Source organism: Triturus cristatus, chromosome 10, assembly GCF_964204655.1.
Source record: "Triturus cristatus chromosome 10, aTriCri1.1, whole genome shotgun sequence".
In the NCBI taxonomy this organism is placed as follows: Eukaryota; Metazoa; Chordata; class Amphibia; order Caudata; family Salamandridae; genus Triturus; species Triturus cristatus.
Genome location: NC_140593.1, coordinates 268,245,107 through 268,259,752, shown reverse-complemented (window position 1 = coordinate 268,259,752; position 14,646 = coordinate 268,245,107). Strand labels below are relative to the sequence as shown.

At 46.3% G+C, this 14,646-nt stretch overlaps 1 protein-coding gene across 1 annotated transcript in view; it reads left to right on the top strand.

Moving 5' to 3' along the window:
* Positions 1–14,646, top strand: part of VPS50 (VPS50 subunit of EARP/GARPII complex) — a 748,521-nt gene that overhangs the window by 168,607 nt on the left and 565,268 nt on the right. The window contains exon 10 of the mRNA XM_085630983.1: positions 6,372–6,414. Within this exon, the coding sequence (XP_085487109.1) occupies positions 6,372–6,414 (43 nt within the window). The remainder of the gene's footprint in view (positions 1–6,371; positions 6,415–14,646) is intronic.

Sequence of the window (14,646 nt, the reverse complement as noted above, 5' to 3'; positions counted from 1 at the left end):
CCAAACTCTCCCTCTATACCATTCCACCCCACTTTACTGCACTCTACTCTGACACACAACTCCACTTCTCCAGTCTACTCCACTCTACTGTACTCCACCTGACGCCACTGTAGAACACTCTAATCCACTCTGTGGCTCCCAACTCTGACACCATATAACACACCAGTCCACTCCACTATACGAAACAGCACTTCCCGACACTATACTCCACTGTATGATGCACCATGCCTCCCTACCTCATGCCACTCTGCTGCTGAACATAACACTCCACTCTGTTCCACTTTAGTCCACTCTGTCCTACCTGACTCCACTCAGTTTCACTCTACTGCGACACTCCATTGTACAACACTACACCGTACGACATTCTTCGCCACTCTACTGGATGACATTCTACTCCACAACACTGAACTAAACAACCCTTTACTACACTGTACTTCACGCTATGCCACTACTTTATACAACTGTTATGTACCCCAACCTAGGCCTCAGTAGCAAAACCACCTTTCACCTACATTTGTCCTACCTTGCTATGCATAACAGTTCTAGCGCTGACCTTTTACCCAGTTATGTGCTGAATAAATGTCGATTGGTTTCCTTGAAACTAGCCTAATTCGTTATGCGTGAGGATTCTTAAAAAAGACTTCTGCACATGATGTACATAACATGATTAACATACTCTGTATAAAAATCATGGTAACTTTCATCCTAGGGATATAGAACTACTTTGTGTAATTACAAGTATTGATTTAGGCCCATTTACATAACCGTACTCACAACATATTGATTGTGGTAGGAACCCTGAGGCTATATTTATGGTAGAAAAGAAACAAACCTGCACTAGATAGACAGACGAGACTCTTCCACGCTGACACAACACACTGAGGTCCTGGCCTGCTGGAGGTTCAAGACAAGTAGTGGTCTGACATCCCTTGGGGGGTGTCCAGCTCGAAACCAAGACTGAGCCCTTCATTCTCTCCCATCAGGTAATGAGGTTAGCTCTTTCCTAGGGGATTCCTAGCTTTACACCCACATACATGCTAGGTACACTTAGGTAGGGTCAGCATTGTAGGAGTACGCTTGATTAGTCGTGTTTATATGCCTGCATCTATTCACTGTTTTAGCACCATTGTACAATTCTACCTTCTATTTACTCTGTTGATGCTGGTAATCTTTTACATTTGCTTCTGTCTAATGAATGATTGTCTCAGCAAACATGTTTTATACTAGAATGACGGTGGTTCAATAAATGCTTATTGAAAACGTCCCCAACATTTATTTTGTGTATCTCTCTGAGACTAAGTGAGCACGATTGACTGAGCGAAAAGTACAGTACTGTTTCCACGATCCCTGAAGGGTCAAGAGTTGTCATGTTCAATGGTTGCCAGAAACTATTCTCTCCTTGGTAAGGTTAGGGGGCTTATGGTGGCACTGTGAGCTAGCTGGTCTACAGGCTGACATATCCTTTGGGATTTTCCAGAATCGGTCTTGACACCAATCCTTAGTTTGTTACCTACAAACGTGCAGATCCTATGTATTTTTAGGAACTACACAACACAACACTCTACTTCAGTGAATGCCACTGTAGAACACTACTCGGTGACACTCCGCAACACTGCAATCAACACCACTCCACTGTGCGACACTCAACTGTACTGTGTGACATGCCATTCCACTGTACAACACCCCACTCCACGATACTCCACAACACACCACTTCAATTCTCTGTATAACACTTTACTCCACTGTTCGCTTTGCCACGTCATTTTTTTTAAAAGGGCCAGCGTGGTGCCTGGCCCTCCCTCCCCCAAGCATCTATGAAGGCCCCGGGAACCCCATGCTCTGGAGCAGTTTTTAAATATAGGGAAGTGGTAGTGCGACCCACCTCCCTGAGCCAAAATCTTCTCGGGGACCTCATTCCCCAGGGCCCAATACTTTGCAGTATCCTGGGGACCCCATTCTCTGGGATGCAATAGTTTCCTGCTCGTAACAGTGTGGGCATACCCTGCCTGCACTCTCCCAGGCAGAGAACTGAAGTTTGCTCTTATCCAGTGGGAGCAGGTAGATAAAACTACTCCATCCCAGATGGGAGCAAAGGAATGGTGCCTGATCCTTCCAGAAGCCATTATGGTGCTGACCAGCACCTTGGGGCTCCCCCCACATCCCTTAATGAAAGGGGCCTCTGTGTGTCCTGAGAGGACACCCACCTAAAATTAAAAAAATGGCTGGCCCCCGCCAGGTCCTTGGGATTCACCACATGACCCGCATCAAAAATGAACCGTTGCGCACCAAGGCACCCTCTTAAGTAAAAAAGGCTACCACCGGCTCGCCTCATGGCCCGCAACAAAAGTTAAAGATATGGGTGTCCCGGGTGGGCAACGGGACATAAAAATAAATAAACAATGTATCCTTTATCATTCACTACTCTGGGAACGAGCACCCCGTTATGCCTTGGGGCTTTTTCATCTAAATATTTTCTTGCTGGAGGTGCCCCTAGAAGAGTAAGGGGCATCACCAAATATTTGTGTAATTTTGTGTGGGGTTGCATGGAATGCAACAGCCCCCCAGCAACATTACTGACCCCAGATGAGCTTACCTAAAGCACTCCTAGCTGGAGCTCTAAACTCTTCAGCTAGAGTGCATGGTTCTCTTTTGGTTACTTTTATGAATGAATTTTGCGGTTTGAGAAATGCAATTATTTTTAAATGAAACGTCATTAAACCTCCTTTACGCAATTGGTTATTTTTTGGACAAAGATAATAGATCTGCTATATATGTGTTGATATGCTCACCCCTTGATAAAGTCAATAGGTCCACTTTTTAGTTTTTGGTGTTGTGACCTTTTGACAAAGACAATACGTCGTGCCCAGCAGGAGTTTGGGTGCCAGCTAGAGGGGGGCCAAGGGCGAGGCCCTGTGCCCAACTGCATGTAGCGCAGGCCAGAGGTCGTATGCTGTGACGGGTAGTTGGAAGCTCACGAGGGGTGGGCTGGCCAACGGCTAGGCCCTTTTGCCAAACCCTATGGCGCATACTGTGATTGACATCTTACTTTACGTTAAAAAAAGCAAAAAAATTCAAAGAAAAATCAAAGTTGAAAGTGACATTATAGATCGCTATGGTAATAATGCTACTTTTGCTTTTAAAAAAAGCTTAGAAATGTAATGAACAAAAACATAGGTTAACAGGATGTTATAGTTAGGTGAGCATCTCACCCTTTTAAATGAACAAAGCCACTGAAATTAACCAGTTAAAGCTATATATAGTAAAATGTCTGTAATGACAATCCGTGCGCTGACGTCATTATATTCTGAAAGTGAAAGTAAAACAAGCAGAAGGACTCGTTTTACTTTCATTGAAATAGTGCTTGGGGGCATATCTAAGCCCCTGGAGCACTGATTCTTTTGAGAGAGGTGTTGTAAGATAGAGGAGAATCCCCTCTTTCCATCTGGCCAGTAGATCCCTGTTTGGGCATTGCCACAGGAGAGGGATCCCCAAGCAGGGATCCACCCGCTAGGCACCAGAGATATGAGGAGTGGCTCATTAGGCAAGGACTTTTGCTCCCCCAGCCTCCTCTAAACTCAGTCTTATGCCCACCTGGGGGCAGATAGGAGAAATTACCCCCAATCTGCCCCCTTGACGGGGGTAGAAAGCCCACTAGACACCAGAGATGTTTAAAAAAAATATATATAGGGGTGGTGGCAGGATACAAGGGCATGCTCAAACTCCATTCCACAATATACATGGAACAGTCTTTCTGTCCCTCCTACCAAGGGGGCAGGTGGGGTGATTGCTGCCAGTCTCCCCCCCCCCCCCCTTTTTATAAATAAAAATATAGTGGGCCTGCACATAGTGGGCAAGGCCATGCCCCCTCAAAAGAAGGGAGACAGATTCCTCTTCCCCCCTTAGAGGGTTGGTTGGGGGTGATTACCCCCTTCTAACCACCCAGGAGCAAAAGGTCCACTAGACAGTTCTTTTTTTGTTTAATGGGGTTTGGGAGCTGCACACCAGATCATGACCATACCCCAACTCCCAATATACATGGACAGTAGGCTTTTTGCCCCCCAAGGGATAAATGTTGTGATATGTTCCCCCCCCCCCCCGGGTGTGCAGAAACCCCACTAGACACCAAGTGTAAAAAACATAGGGGTGGGGGCTGCCTACCATGGACATGGCGATGCTCCACACCCCAAGGGCTCAACAGTCTTTCTGCCCCTCTAGGATGTGGATGGGGGCAATTACCTCCCAATTTACTTCCGGGGGGGGGCAGAAATCCCAATAGACATAAACCAGTATTTATTCAGCATTGTCTTTGGGAGGGAGGCCTCCCTTGCTCATGGTCCTGTGCTTTCCCACCCTGGGGCCCAGTAGACTTTCTGTCCAGCCGGGGGTGGTGGTGTACTGAATAGAGGTATTCTCAACCAATCTGCCCCATCTTTTTTTGGGGGGGGGGGCAGAAAGCGCAGTGAATTTAAAAAAATAAATAAAATGGGGTGGGTGGGTCTGGCCCATCCTGACGTCTGGCCCCACCCTCCCCCTAAAGCCTCAACAGTCTTTCTGCTGTCCTGAGGACTATAACATCACATTCCACAGGCAAAAGAGAGGACTTTTGATTAATTTGGGTGTTGTTTTTCCATAGAGCAAAGGAGATTTGGGCAAGATCCCAATATCTTCCCACTTGCTATGATGAATGGCTGCACTTTTTGGGCTTGGGTATGCAGGCATCAACAAAATTCCTATTGCCCAGCATTCTCTCACTGATAAAATAAACCTATCCTTCTTGCATGTGTGGGCATAGTGTCCACAACAGGAGAAGCTCCAGAGCATGATGTGGAAACATCAACATTTCCTGTAAAAAAAACCTAACCTTATTTGGCAATAGGGGGGGCTGCATTAACTGGGATTTGGCTCTGTCGCCAAACTTAACACATTTCTGAAAAGCAGTTATCTTTGTTAGTCCAAGGTGGTGTGCTTTGCATGATCTCATGAGGTTTTCCTACCCACAATGCCTTGCATACTTCAAACTTTGCTTAAAATCATGAATTTACCCTTGTATTTCTGTGATGGAAACTTCTGGAGTTAAGAGAAAGCATGAAAAATCCCTACTACCAAGCGTTACCCCACTTGTACTGCTAAAAGTGATGATGAAGCCTAGTGTCCTCGACAGAAATTGTTCAAACAAAGGTCAATGGGAGTCTACTTGCAAGGGCTTCCATTGAACTTGCTTTAATCTGTTCCTGTATGCTAGTACGGGTACACACAAATTCAGAGATGTACAAATAACCAATGCTCCTAATTTCCATATTTTGTGCCCATTACAGAAATACTTAAGTTATCTTGAAACCCATTTTTCACTATACATATTTCACCATGTAAATTGGTTTATACTCGGTACACACAGAAAAACCATTGTACGAAGCAGCACAGTATTTGGCTCTGGGTACCTTGGGTTTTTTGAGAACCTACAGACCCTAAATAGGCCCTCAACCAGAAGTGTCTAGCGGACATCTTGGTATATTGCTTTTGTGAATAGGCCATCTTGACAAAAAGTTACAGATAAAATGTCACACATGGCTGTTGGGGCCTATTCCTTTTCAATATTTCTTTATTTCAACAGTTAGATTATTCTGAAAATCCTTGAGGGATCTACGCATATAATCACTTGCTGGAATAGGAATTTTGTCTTCTTTTCAGAAATCTGTATCTTTTCTGGATCACCCATGGGTTTCGCACAGTTTTCCACCACTAACTGGAAGGTTGAGAGCACAAAAAATAAGAAAAATGGGCTACATCTTTGAAAAATGCTAATCTTGTAATAATTTTTTTTTTTTTTTATTCAGCTCTGCATTTTCTTGAAAGCTGGGGAGATGCTAACTTTACCACAACAAATCATTTGTTGATGCCATATTTAGGAAAAAAACGATCTTTTTGTGGAGCGCCTTTCTCATGCTTTGCCTAAAAAAGACAGAATTTAGCTACGTTTTGCCTATTTTCTCAGTCCTCTTGAATAGGAATCCACAAACCCTGGGTACATTTGGAATATCCAGAATAATGTAAAAAACGGACGCAAACTTGGCCTGGATACCTTATGTGAAAAAAAAAGTTATGGACCCCTAAGCATGAACTACCCCAAATAGCCAAAAAAGGGCTCAGCACTGTGGGGAAAAGACCCAGCAGTTAAGAGATTAATGACGGGCTACTCGTAAGGTGAATTGAGTTCAAGCAGCAAACACGGCCACCATAATCTTTATTACTCTGTGTCATTTCTTTGGGTAGATCTTGGCTTCCAAGGGTTGTACTAGTTGCATGTTCTTATTACACTCTCTTTTGATTGGCTGCTTGAGCTCACTTTCTTGATGAACGTTCTTTCATTTCAGTGAATTGAATTCAAAGCTGCAAGATACCCTGGAGCAAATCGAGGTAAGAAGTGCTGAACCCTTGCCCTTACTACAAATTCAGGATGGACGTGTGCATGCTGTTAATATAAGTGGTGGAAATTAAAAAAATGTTATTAGAAATCCCTCAAATTGGAGTTGAAGGAGGAGCATAAGAAAAGGGACCGGAGTAGTGAGAGGTGGAATCTGGCAATAATGTTTTAAATTTATTTATAAGGTACTCTGCCACAAAAACAATCAGGCAACAAGGTATAATGTCATAGTAAATCCAATCCAGCTTGTCATAAACAGGCCGGAGTTTAAAATAACATAAAGGGTAAGGCACCTGCCGCAGTGATCTTTGTGTCCATGCAGAATTCTGTGGTATAATCGTGATAACATAACTCTGATGGCCTGGGAACTTACAGGAGTGATCTGTGTTCAGTCTAGTAAGAGCTTTGACTCTTGACCAATAGCATATAGGGTAATGTGCATTCTGAAGAACACAAAGTGTAGCAGGCAGGTCACAGATTTGAATTGTATGTAGACAGCTGAGTGGGCGACTGCTTCTGTTGCAGAAATCCTGGTGTGACATGTAGATCATAAGTTTCAATGCTGCTAATTTCTAGCACTGTTTAATACTAATGAAATGATCACATTGGGTCCTCTTTCTGTCAAGTGTCTTTTATTACTGATTCCTGATCTAGGTGCTTGAAGTCTGTGTGAACTTTGGCTTTGGAACATGGGAGGTTTACATAGTTAAGAACTAATTACAGGATAAAGAGATTGGTGTAGAAAACACCGATATGTTTTTTGAAAGTTTTTTGTGTTATTTTCATGTCTCTTAAATTAACTTAGTGAACTTCATCTGTACTATTATGGGTTCTTTTAAATATTTATCAAATTATTTCATCTTAAAACCTAAGAAAAGCTTGTGTGTGTGCTCATTTATTTCTGTTATGCCCCTCCAAAGTTAGCAGTGAAATTCCTGGCGCTTGTCCCAGACTCAAAATCTCATGATAGCAGACAAGGACAGACATACCCATCTAGTTTGCCTGTGCCTGTACCTGCTGCAACATCAGACCATCGTAGCTGTCAGCCACTCTTATGTCCTATTTTTTCCTCGTACTGGGAGTCAACGCAACTTACTCGAGGAGCCAGATATTGGTTCAATAGCTGGTTAAAATCGCTTTTTAGGTTTTGCATAGACAGCGCGTGCGTTGTCTCTTTGAGACGTGTTGTTTACAGTGAGTGGGATACAGCCTGTTTATATGCTTGCCATTTGTTAGCTCCGGTGTGACTTGTGTTTTCTTCCTTTCTGTTGTCAACGGCATGAAGGCATCATATCTTATCTTGAGTTTACCTGGAGCATGGGCTAAGTACTTGTGCCCTTCCTCTGCTCCTGTTTTTGAGCTACTTATTTCTTTATTTTCAAGCACTCCACATGAGAACTTGTGTCTTCAGGGCCTCTCCCATATACCATTTTATGTTTATTCTTTTCCCTCCCAACCTCCTTCCACATCCGTTACATCTTTCCCCACATACCTGACCCTGTTTCATCCTACCCACCCCCATCCCTTCTCTCTCCACCTGCCCTCGTATTTGTTTATTCTAAACTACTGATAATAGGTTCCAGAAAACCAACTGGGGAGGCCGGAGTTTTGTCATCTCAACGACCAAGGTATGGAATGCACTTCCTCTTTTCATTCTTCTTCAGTTCAGGAAAAATCACAAAATATGGCTGTTCCCTTAACTTCTCTTATCTCGATCTCTCCGCTGGACTTTAGCGCCTTGACACCTCCAAGTAATTGTTTGCTTTGAATACATCCTTTTAACATAACATAATCAGCGTTAAAGTTCAAGTGCTCCTTGTGTAAAATGTGATGGTAATTGGGTTGTCCATGATTGGCATATTTGGTTTACTAGTAAGTCCCTAGTACAGAGCACTGGGTGTGTCCTGGGCCTGTAAATAAAATGCAACTAGTGAGCCTGCAGCACTGATTGTGCTAGCCACACCAGTAGCCTTGCAAACATGTCCCAGACCTGCCACCTGCGTGTGCAGTTTTAAACTGACGTTTCGACCTTGCCATGCCCAAACTTTCCTTTTTGGTACATGTAAGGTACCCAAGGTAGTTTAATGGGCAGGGTGCAGTGTAATTAAAAGGTAGGACATGTACTGCTGTGTATTACATGTCCTGGTAGTGAAATACTGCTAATTTCATTTTTCGCTTCAGCAAGGCCTATCGCTCCCATAGGTTAGCATTGGAGCTGGCTTGTAACATCTTACAAGTGTATCTTCCAATGAGGAGCTGATAGAAAATGGAAGTTTGGGGTCTCTTGAATCACAATTTACAAATACATATTTTAATAAAATTGGTTTTTAAATTGCAGGTCTCAAAATGCCACTTTTAGAAAGTTGGCATTTTTTTCCTTTAGCCTTTCTGTGCATCGGTCTGCTGAATACAGGTCTGGGTTAGGATGACAGTTGGACTGTTTGTGCATTCACTCTACACATTCACACAAAGGGAGTGGAGGTGTGGCTTGCATATCCTGATGGCCCATCACCTGAGTGAGGGGTCTTTCTGAGCTAGAGTGGTGGGAGTGGTTGACACTGCCTGTCCTCACACAAATAAGGCTCTATCCTCTGTAGTGTCTGGAGCCAAGGCAGGGTCTTGTGCATGACAAAGCCTGTCCTTAGAAGTTTGCCTAATTCAAAGGATAAAATGGGTATAAATACTGACCTGTGATTCCCATATCTTTAGAACACTTCTGGACTGAAGACATTCTGCCAGGAAGAAGAGCTGGATAAGCTGTCAGGAGGGACTGCCACTTTGCTGTTTGCTTTGCTGGGTTGGCCTGTTGATTGCTGCTTCTGTCCTGGGAGTGAAAGGACTAGACATTGCTTTCTGTATCCTGCTTCCAAGGCTCTCCAAGGGCTTGTTCGAGCTTGCCTTTTGTTAAGAAGTCTCAGAGCCATCAGTACCTGGGCTCTTCTGCTGAGAGCCCTGATCTTGCCAAGTGGCGCCAAATCCAGTTACTGGGCCCTTGGAAATGGGTTCTGGTGATTTACAAGGAAAAAATCCATGCATTAACTCCCAGCGTCATTCTGAACCGACACATTACTGCAAAACTCGCTGCATCACCACTGCCAGCACTGGAGGGTGGTCCTCCACTTGACTCAATGACCGCAGCTCACAAAACAGGCACCAGCTTTCAGTTGCAGTGCGTCAGAAGAGGACACCGCTGAGTGAGTTTCGAGCACCGCATCACTCAAGTCTGCGACGCACCACTCTGACGCTGACCCAGTGCCTCTGTCATTGCTGTGGAACTGCCTGGACGCAGATTCCTTCATTGACACCACATAGCAGTAAGGAACCAATGCATAGTGTCTACAAACTACGCATTACCTCTCCGGCAACAGTAAGGAACCGACGCATCAGCTCCCCTGCCTAGCTGTAAGAAACAGACTCCTCACCTCCCCTAGAGACCCTCATTTGTAACACTTGTCGTATTTCTTTTATGTTGGTACTCCCACTGATTCTAACTTTCTCAGCACGAGAGCTCTGTGGATATGAAATCCGGTTATTAAAGTTCACTATTCAGAAGATAAAGTTGCCCCGTATGTAGCAAACACCACAGCACCCATTAAAGGACCTACTCTTATAACAGCTGACACACGTAGGGTGTTAGTTATTATGGCCGTGTGTGCATATATTTTTACAGATGGTATTTATTTGGGTAATATATCTTGCAAGTACACCCGGAATATGTGTTGTTTTCTGAAAAGCAGGGTTTCACTTTAAACAAATAGACAAAAGCATGTAATTTGAAAGTTTAATAGACCTCATTTGTGGATAGCAAAAAATGAGTGCCAGTTGTCTGTTCTGCAATGGATTGCTCATTTAAATCAACCGTATAGCATAGAAGTGCTTTTGGAATCCTTGACAATGCTGAGATGCTTGTTCGAAAGTAGTCTTCTGTGGGCTTTGCACTTGCATATCTGCCCTGGATTTGGGAATGAAACTGATGGACAATTGTGATGCAGTATCAGCCATTATGTTGAGTACCTTAGAGGGGAAACAGCAACATTGGCTATACACCAGTGCCTTGGGGATTTGGCTCTGGGAGAACAGGAGCACAAATTACCTAAAATTTTCAAAGAAACTTGCGCAACAGTTGATAGAGATAATTTGGGAGCCACACCTTGTAAGCCACAAATTAAGAGTGATTCTGAAAAGGATAACTCAAAGCAAGCACCTGAATCTTCTAAGAAGTAGTAGAATAAGAAACATAAAAGAGCAAGTCATGGGTCAGATCTCCTCAACAGGAGGCACCTGAAAAGCACTACAATCTGCGTGACTTTGATAATATTAAAACACCTGACAGTTATCAGGATACTGATACACGTTCATCTCGTTCCTATCAAGATACATCCGGGAAATGATCGAAGAGAGGTGGACGGTCACAGCGCAGATCAGAGGACATCTGCCTAGGAAAGCAACTGGTTTGGTCTAGTTGGATATTGACCTACTAGTGAGCACATTGACGGCTTACTTGTACTGTTGTCCTTTGCTCTTGCCGTTGCTTCTAAATGCATTCTACGATCCGTCCTGGGACGTGTCTGCTCCTAGTGATTTGGATCATGGCTTGCCTTTTACAGATACCTCACTGGCTGCTCCTCCTTCGCGACTGCTGAAGTGGATGGATAAGAACATGTTTGCTCAATAGATCTGATCCAATGGGTTCTTCTGGGAGCCTAGTCTGTGGTGGTAGGGAACAGGAATGATTTTTCTGCCTCTCAAAACACATAAACAATCTGACATTTTGGAGTCATGGGACAGTTTTTAATCTGGCTTTATTTTTATTTTTTTTATTTTTTAAAAACCTTTATTCAGTAAATCCGGAACACAGCTATTCAGCTGACAACCCGGAGGTTTGGCAGCTTAAGTTGAGCAACACAGAAAAGCGTTCGCACTGCACAGAATGGAGAATCAGAAAAGGTTCAGTTTTAAATAAACACAAACACAAACCAAACACTAGCATGGCGATAAGCTTCGAATGCACATGATGGGTGCCCATCAGGGGGAGCTAGTCCCATTTCGTCCACCAGAAACAACGCTATAATGAGAGGAGGGAGGGGGAAAGCAGAGACTCACAAAAGGCAATCAGTCATCAACAATAAATACATAGCCGGAAAGAATGTCAAGGGGAAAGTTGCTCCTCAGGCGGATCCGGATCAGGGGGCAGACATATGTCCCCCCTGTAGTGGTTCCATCGCCCCCATACTGCATGCCATTTCCGAGGGCGCCCTCTAGCACAATACACTGTCTTTTCCCTGAGCATGCTCCAATCCATATTTTCCTTCCACGCTGCCAGCGCAGGAGGCCTAGCAGAGCCCCACAGGCACGCGATGTCCCGCTTAGCCACCATGTTCCCCAGGGTCACCCACTGAGTCTGTGCGTCATCAAGATCGGTAGGACCCCAGACGTTCAAGAGACAACACCGCGCCTCCGGCTGCATGACAATGCCCGTCACCTCCCCCATCACTGCATGGACTCGCCTCCAAAACTCCACGATCACGCCGCATTCCCAGATGATATGTAAGAAGGTACCCACCATGCCGCAGCCTCGCTTACATAAACCCTCCTCAGAGAAACCCATACGGACCAAGCTAGGACCTGTCACGTAGACTCGATGGAGTATTTTGAGCTGCACCAGCCGCAGACGCGACGGAATCGCAACCTCCCTAGGAGAAGAAACTGCATATTGCCAATCTTCGTCATCCAGTTCGAGGCCATCCCTAGTCCATTGATCCCGCAACCCCCGAAGAAGGTCAGCCCGGACATTAATCAGCTTCTTATAGATGAGAGAGATCGCGCTCTCCGGCATATGGCCATCCAGAATTCGGTCCTCCAACGGAGAGGACGCAGGCACCTTCTCACCTTCTACGAGGACTGACCGCAAGGCGTGACGCACCTGGGCATAGCGGAAAAACTCAGTGCTCCCCAGCTCATACTCCTTCTGCAGCTCCTCAAAGGACTTCACCCTGCCCTGAGCCAGCAAGTCTCCGACCCTGGAGATACCGATCAAGTCCCATTTCGCGAACCCTTTTGTATGCCAAAGCTTCCCCAGGATATCAGAATCAAACAACGGGGTAGCGAGGGTAAGCCTGCCCCCCCCAACCCAGGGAGTCCGTCGCCAACTTCCACACCCGCACCGCCACCCCAGTGGGCCCCGTAAGGGACGAGTCCAACGACTTCGAGTACAAAGTTCTGTGGTAATTACCGCCACGCAGTAACCACCGATCCATGGCATAGTCGGGGCTCAACGCCGAGCCATAGACACCATGATTAATCGCGCACAACTGGGTGGCCCAGTAGTATCTTCGAATGTCCGGAAGCGCAATACCACCGTCGTACCACGGGAGCGTCCACTTAGCGATCGCTATGCGCGGCCGCCCGTCCCACAATAGCGAACGCTGGAGGCTCTCGACCTCTCGAAAGTAACTAGTCGGACCCATTCAAGGGTATTCTGCAAGGCATAGAGGAAACGGGGAAGAGACATCATTTTAAACAACGCGGCGCGCCCGAGGAGGGAGAGCGGCAACCGCCGCCAGCCCGCCGCATCCCGCCGCAGACGCGCCAGGAGGGGGAGCAGATTCTTCTCATATCGCAAGATGGAGTCAGTGGAGATGTAAATCCCTAGATACCGGAAGCCCTGCTGAGCGATCTGGATCGAACAGTTTCGGGGGACAGGCGGAACATCGCCACACAAAACATACAGATATGACTTTCCCCAATTGATAACAAGGCCCGAGTTCCGACCAAAAGAAGTCAAGACGTCGCAAACCACTATGAGAGACTTCTGGGGCGAGGCGAGGTATAATAGGATATCGTCGGCGTAAAGTGAGATATGGTCCTCGTGGTCTGGCGACCATTGAAGCCCACGTATACTCAGATGCCATCGTATCCACGCCGCCAGCGGTTCAAGAGCAAGGGCGAACAACAAAGGCGACAGGGGGCAGCCCTGCCGGGTGCCCCTCCCAAGCTTGAACGGCTTGGACGCCCTCCCGTTTACCACAACACTAGCCAGGGGACCCTCGTAAAGCAACCTCACCCAGTCCACAAAACCAGGCCCGAAGCCAAACTTGGCTAGCACAGCCCACAGGTATGCCCACTCCACCGTATCAAACGCCATCGTGGCGTTAAGAGACGCCACAATAGCCGGCTCCCGCAGCGTGCCCGCCCTAGCAATCACCCCATGGAGACGCCTAAGGTTTAATGCAGTGTTACGATGCGGAATGAAGCCCGATTGGTCCGGGTGGATCAAATCCTCAAGCACCCGGACCAAGCGGTTCGCCAGGATCTTAGCGAGGATTTTCGGCTCAGCATTAAGAAGCGATATCGGCCGATAGGAACTACACTTGTCCCGAGGCTTACCGTCCTTATGTATCACCACTATGGTTGCCAGTCGTTGATCAAGCGGCAGAGACGCATTCACCCGCGCCTCCACGAACATGGCGCGCAGGTGAGGAGCGACCTTATCCGGACAAAGCCTGTACAATTCAATAGGCACCGGAGGCCTTACCCGAGTTCAACGCCCGAATAGCACCCGCTACTTTATCAACCGTTATATCACCATCTAGGTCGTCCCTATCTACGTCAGAAAGGCAGGGCAGAGCAATATCACGCAAAAGGTCACACAAGTCCGCAGTCGGCCTGTCCGAAACCGAGGTGTACACTACGCGGAAATAATCCGAGAAACGCTGGACTATACCTTCGGGGTCAGTAACAACCTCTCCCTCCTCCATCGTTAACTCCGGCACCACTCTATTGACCCGCTCTTTTTTGTCCAACCAAGCTAGCAGTTTCCCGGCCTTATCCCCAACATCATACAGACGGCCCTGCTGCTCCCTGCTAAGGGTCTTGGCAGCATTCTCCGCCAGATCCCTGTACTCCGATTGCTTCAAACTCAGATTATGCAGAGTGTCCGCTGTAACCTCCTCCTCCAGGGTTACCTCTAGAGCCGCGATCTCATCCTCAATCTGTATCACCTCGGCGTCTTTCCGTCGCTTGGCGGCCACCACCAATGAGAGGGCCTCCCCTCTCAATACGGTCTTAAACGCCTCCCACAGAGACACCGCTGAATCAACCGAATCCTGATTATCCTGAAAATAGTGATCAACTGCCTTCAGTAATGCCCTGCGCGTCTTGGGGTCACGGAAGTACCAGGGGTTAATAGGAGCCACCCTACCCCCTCCTACCCGGCTAATGTCGAA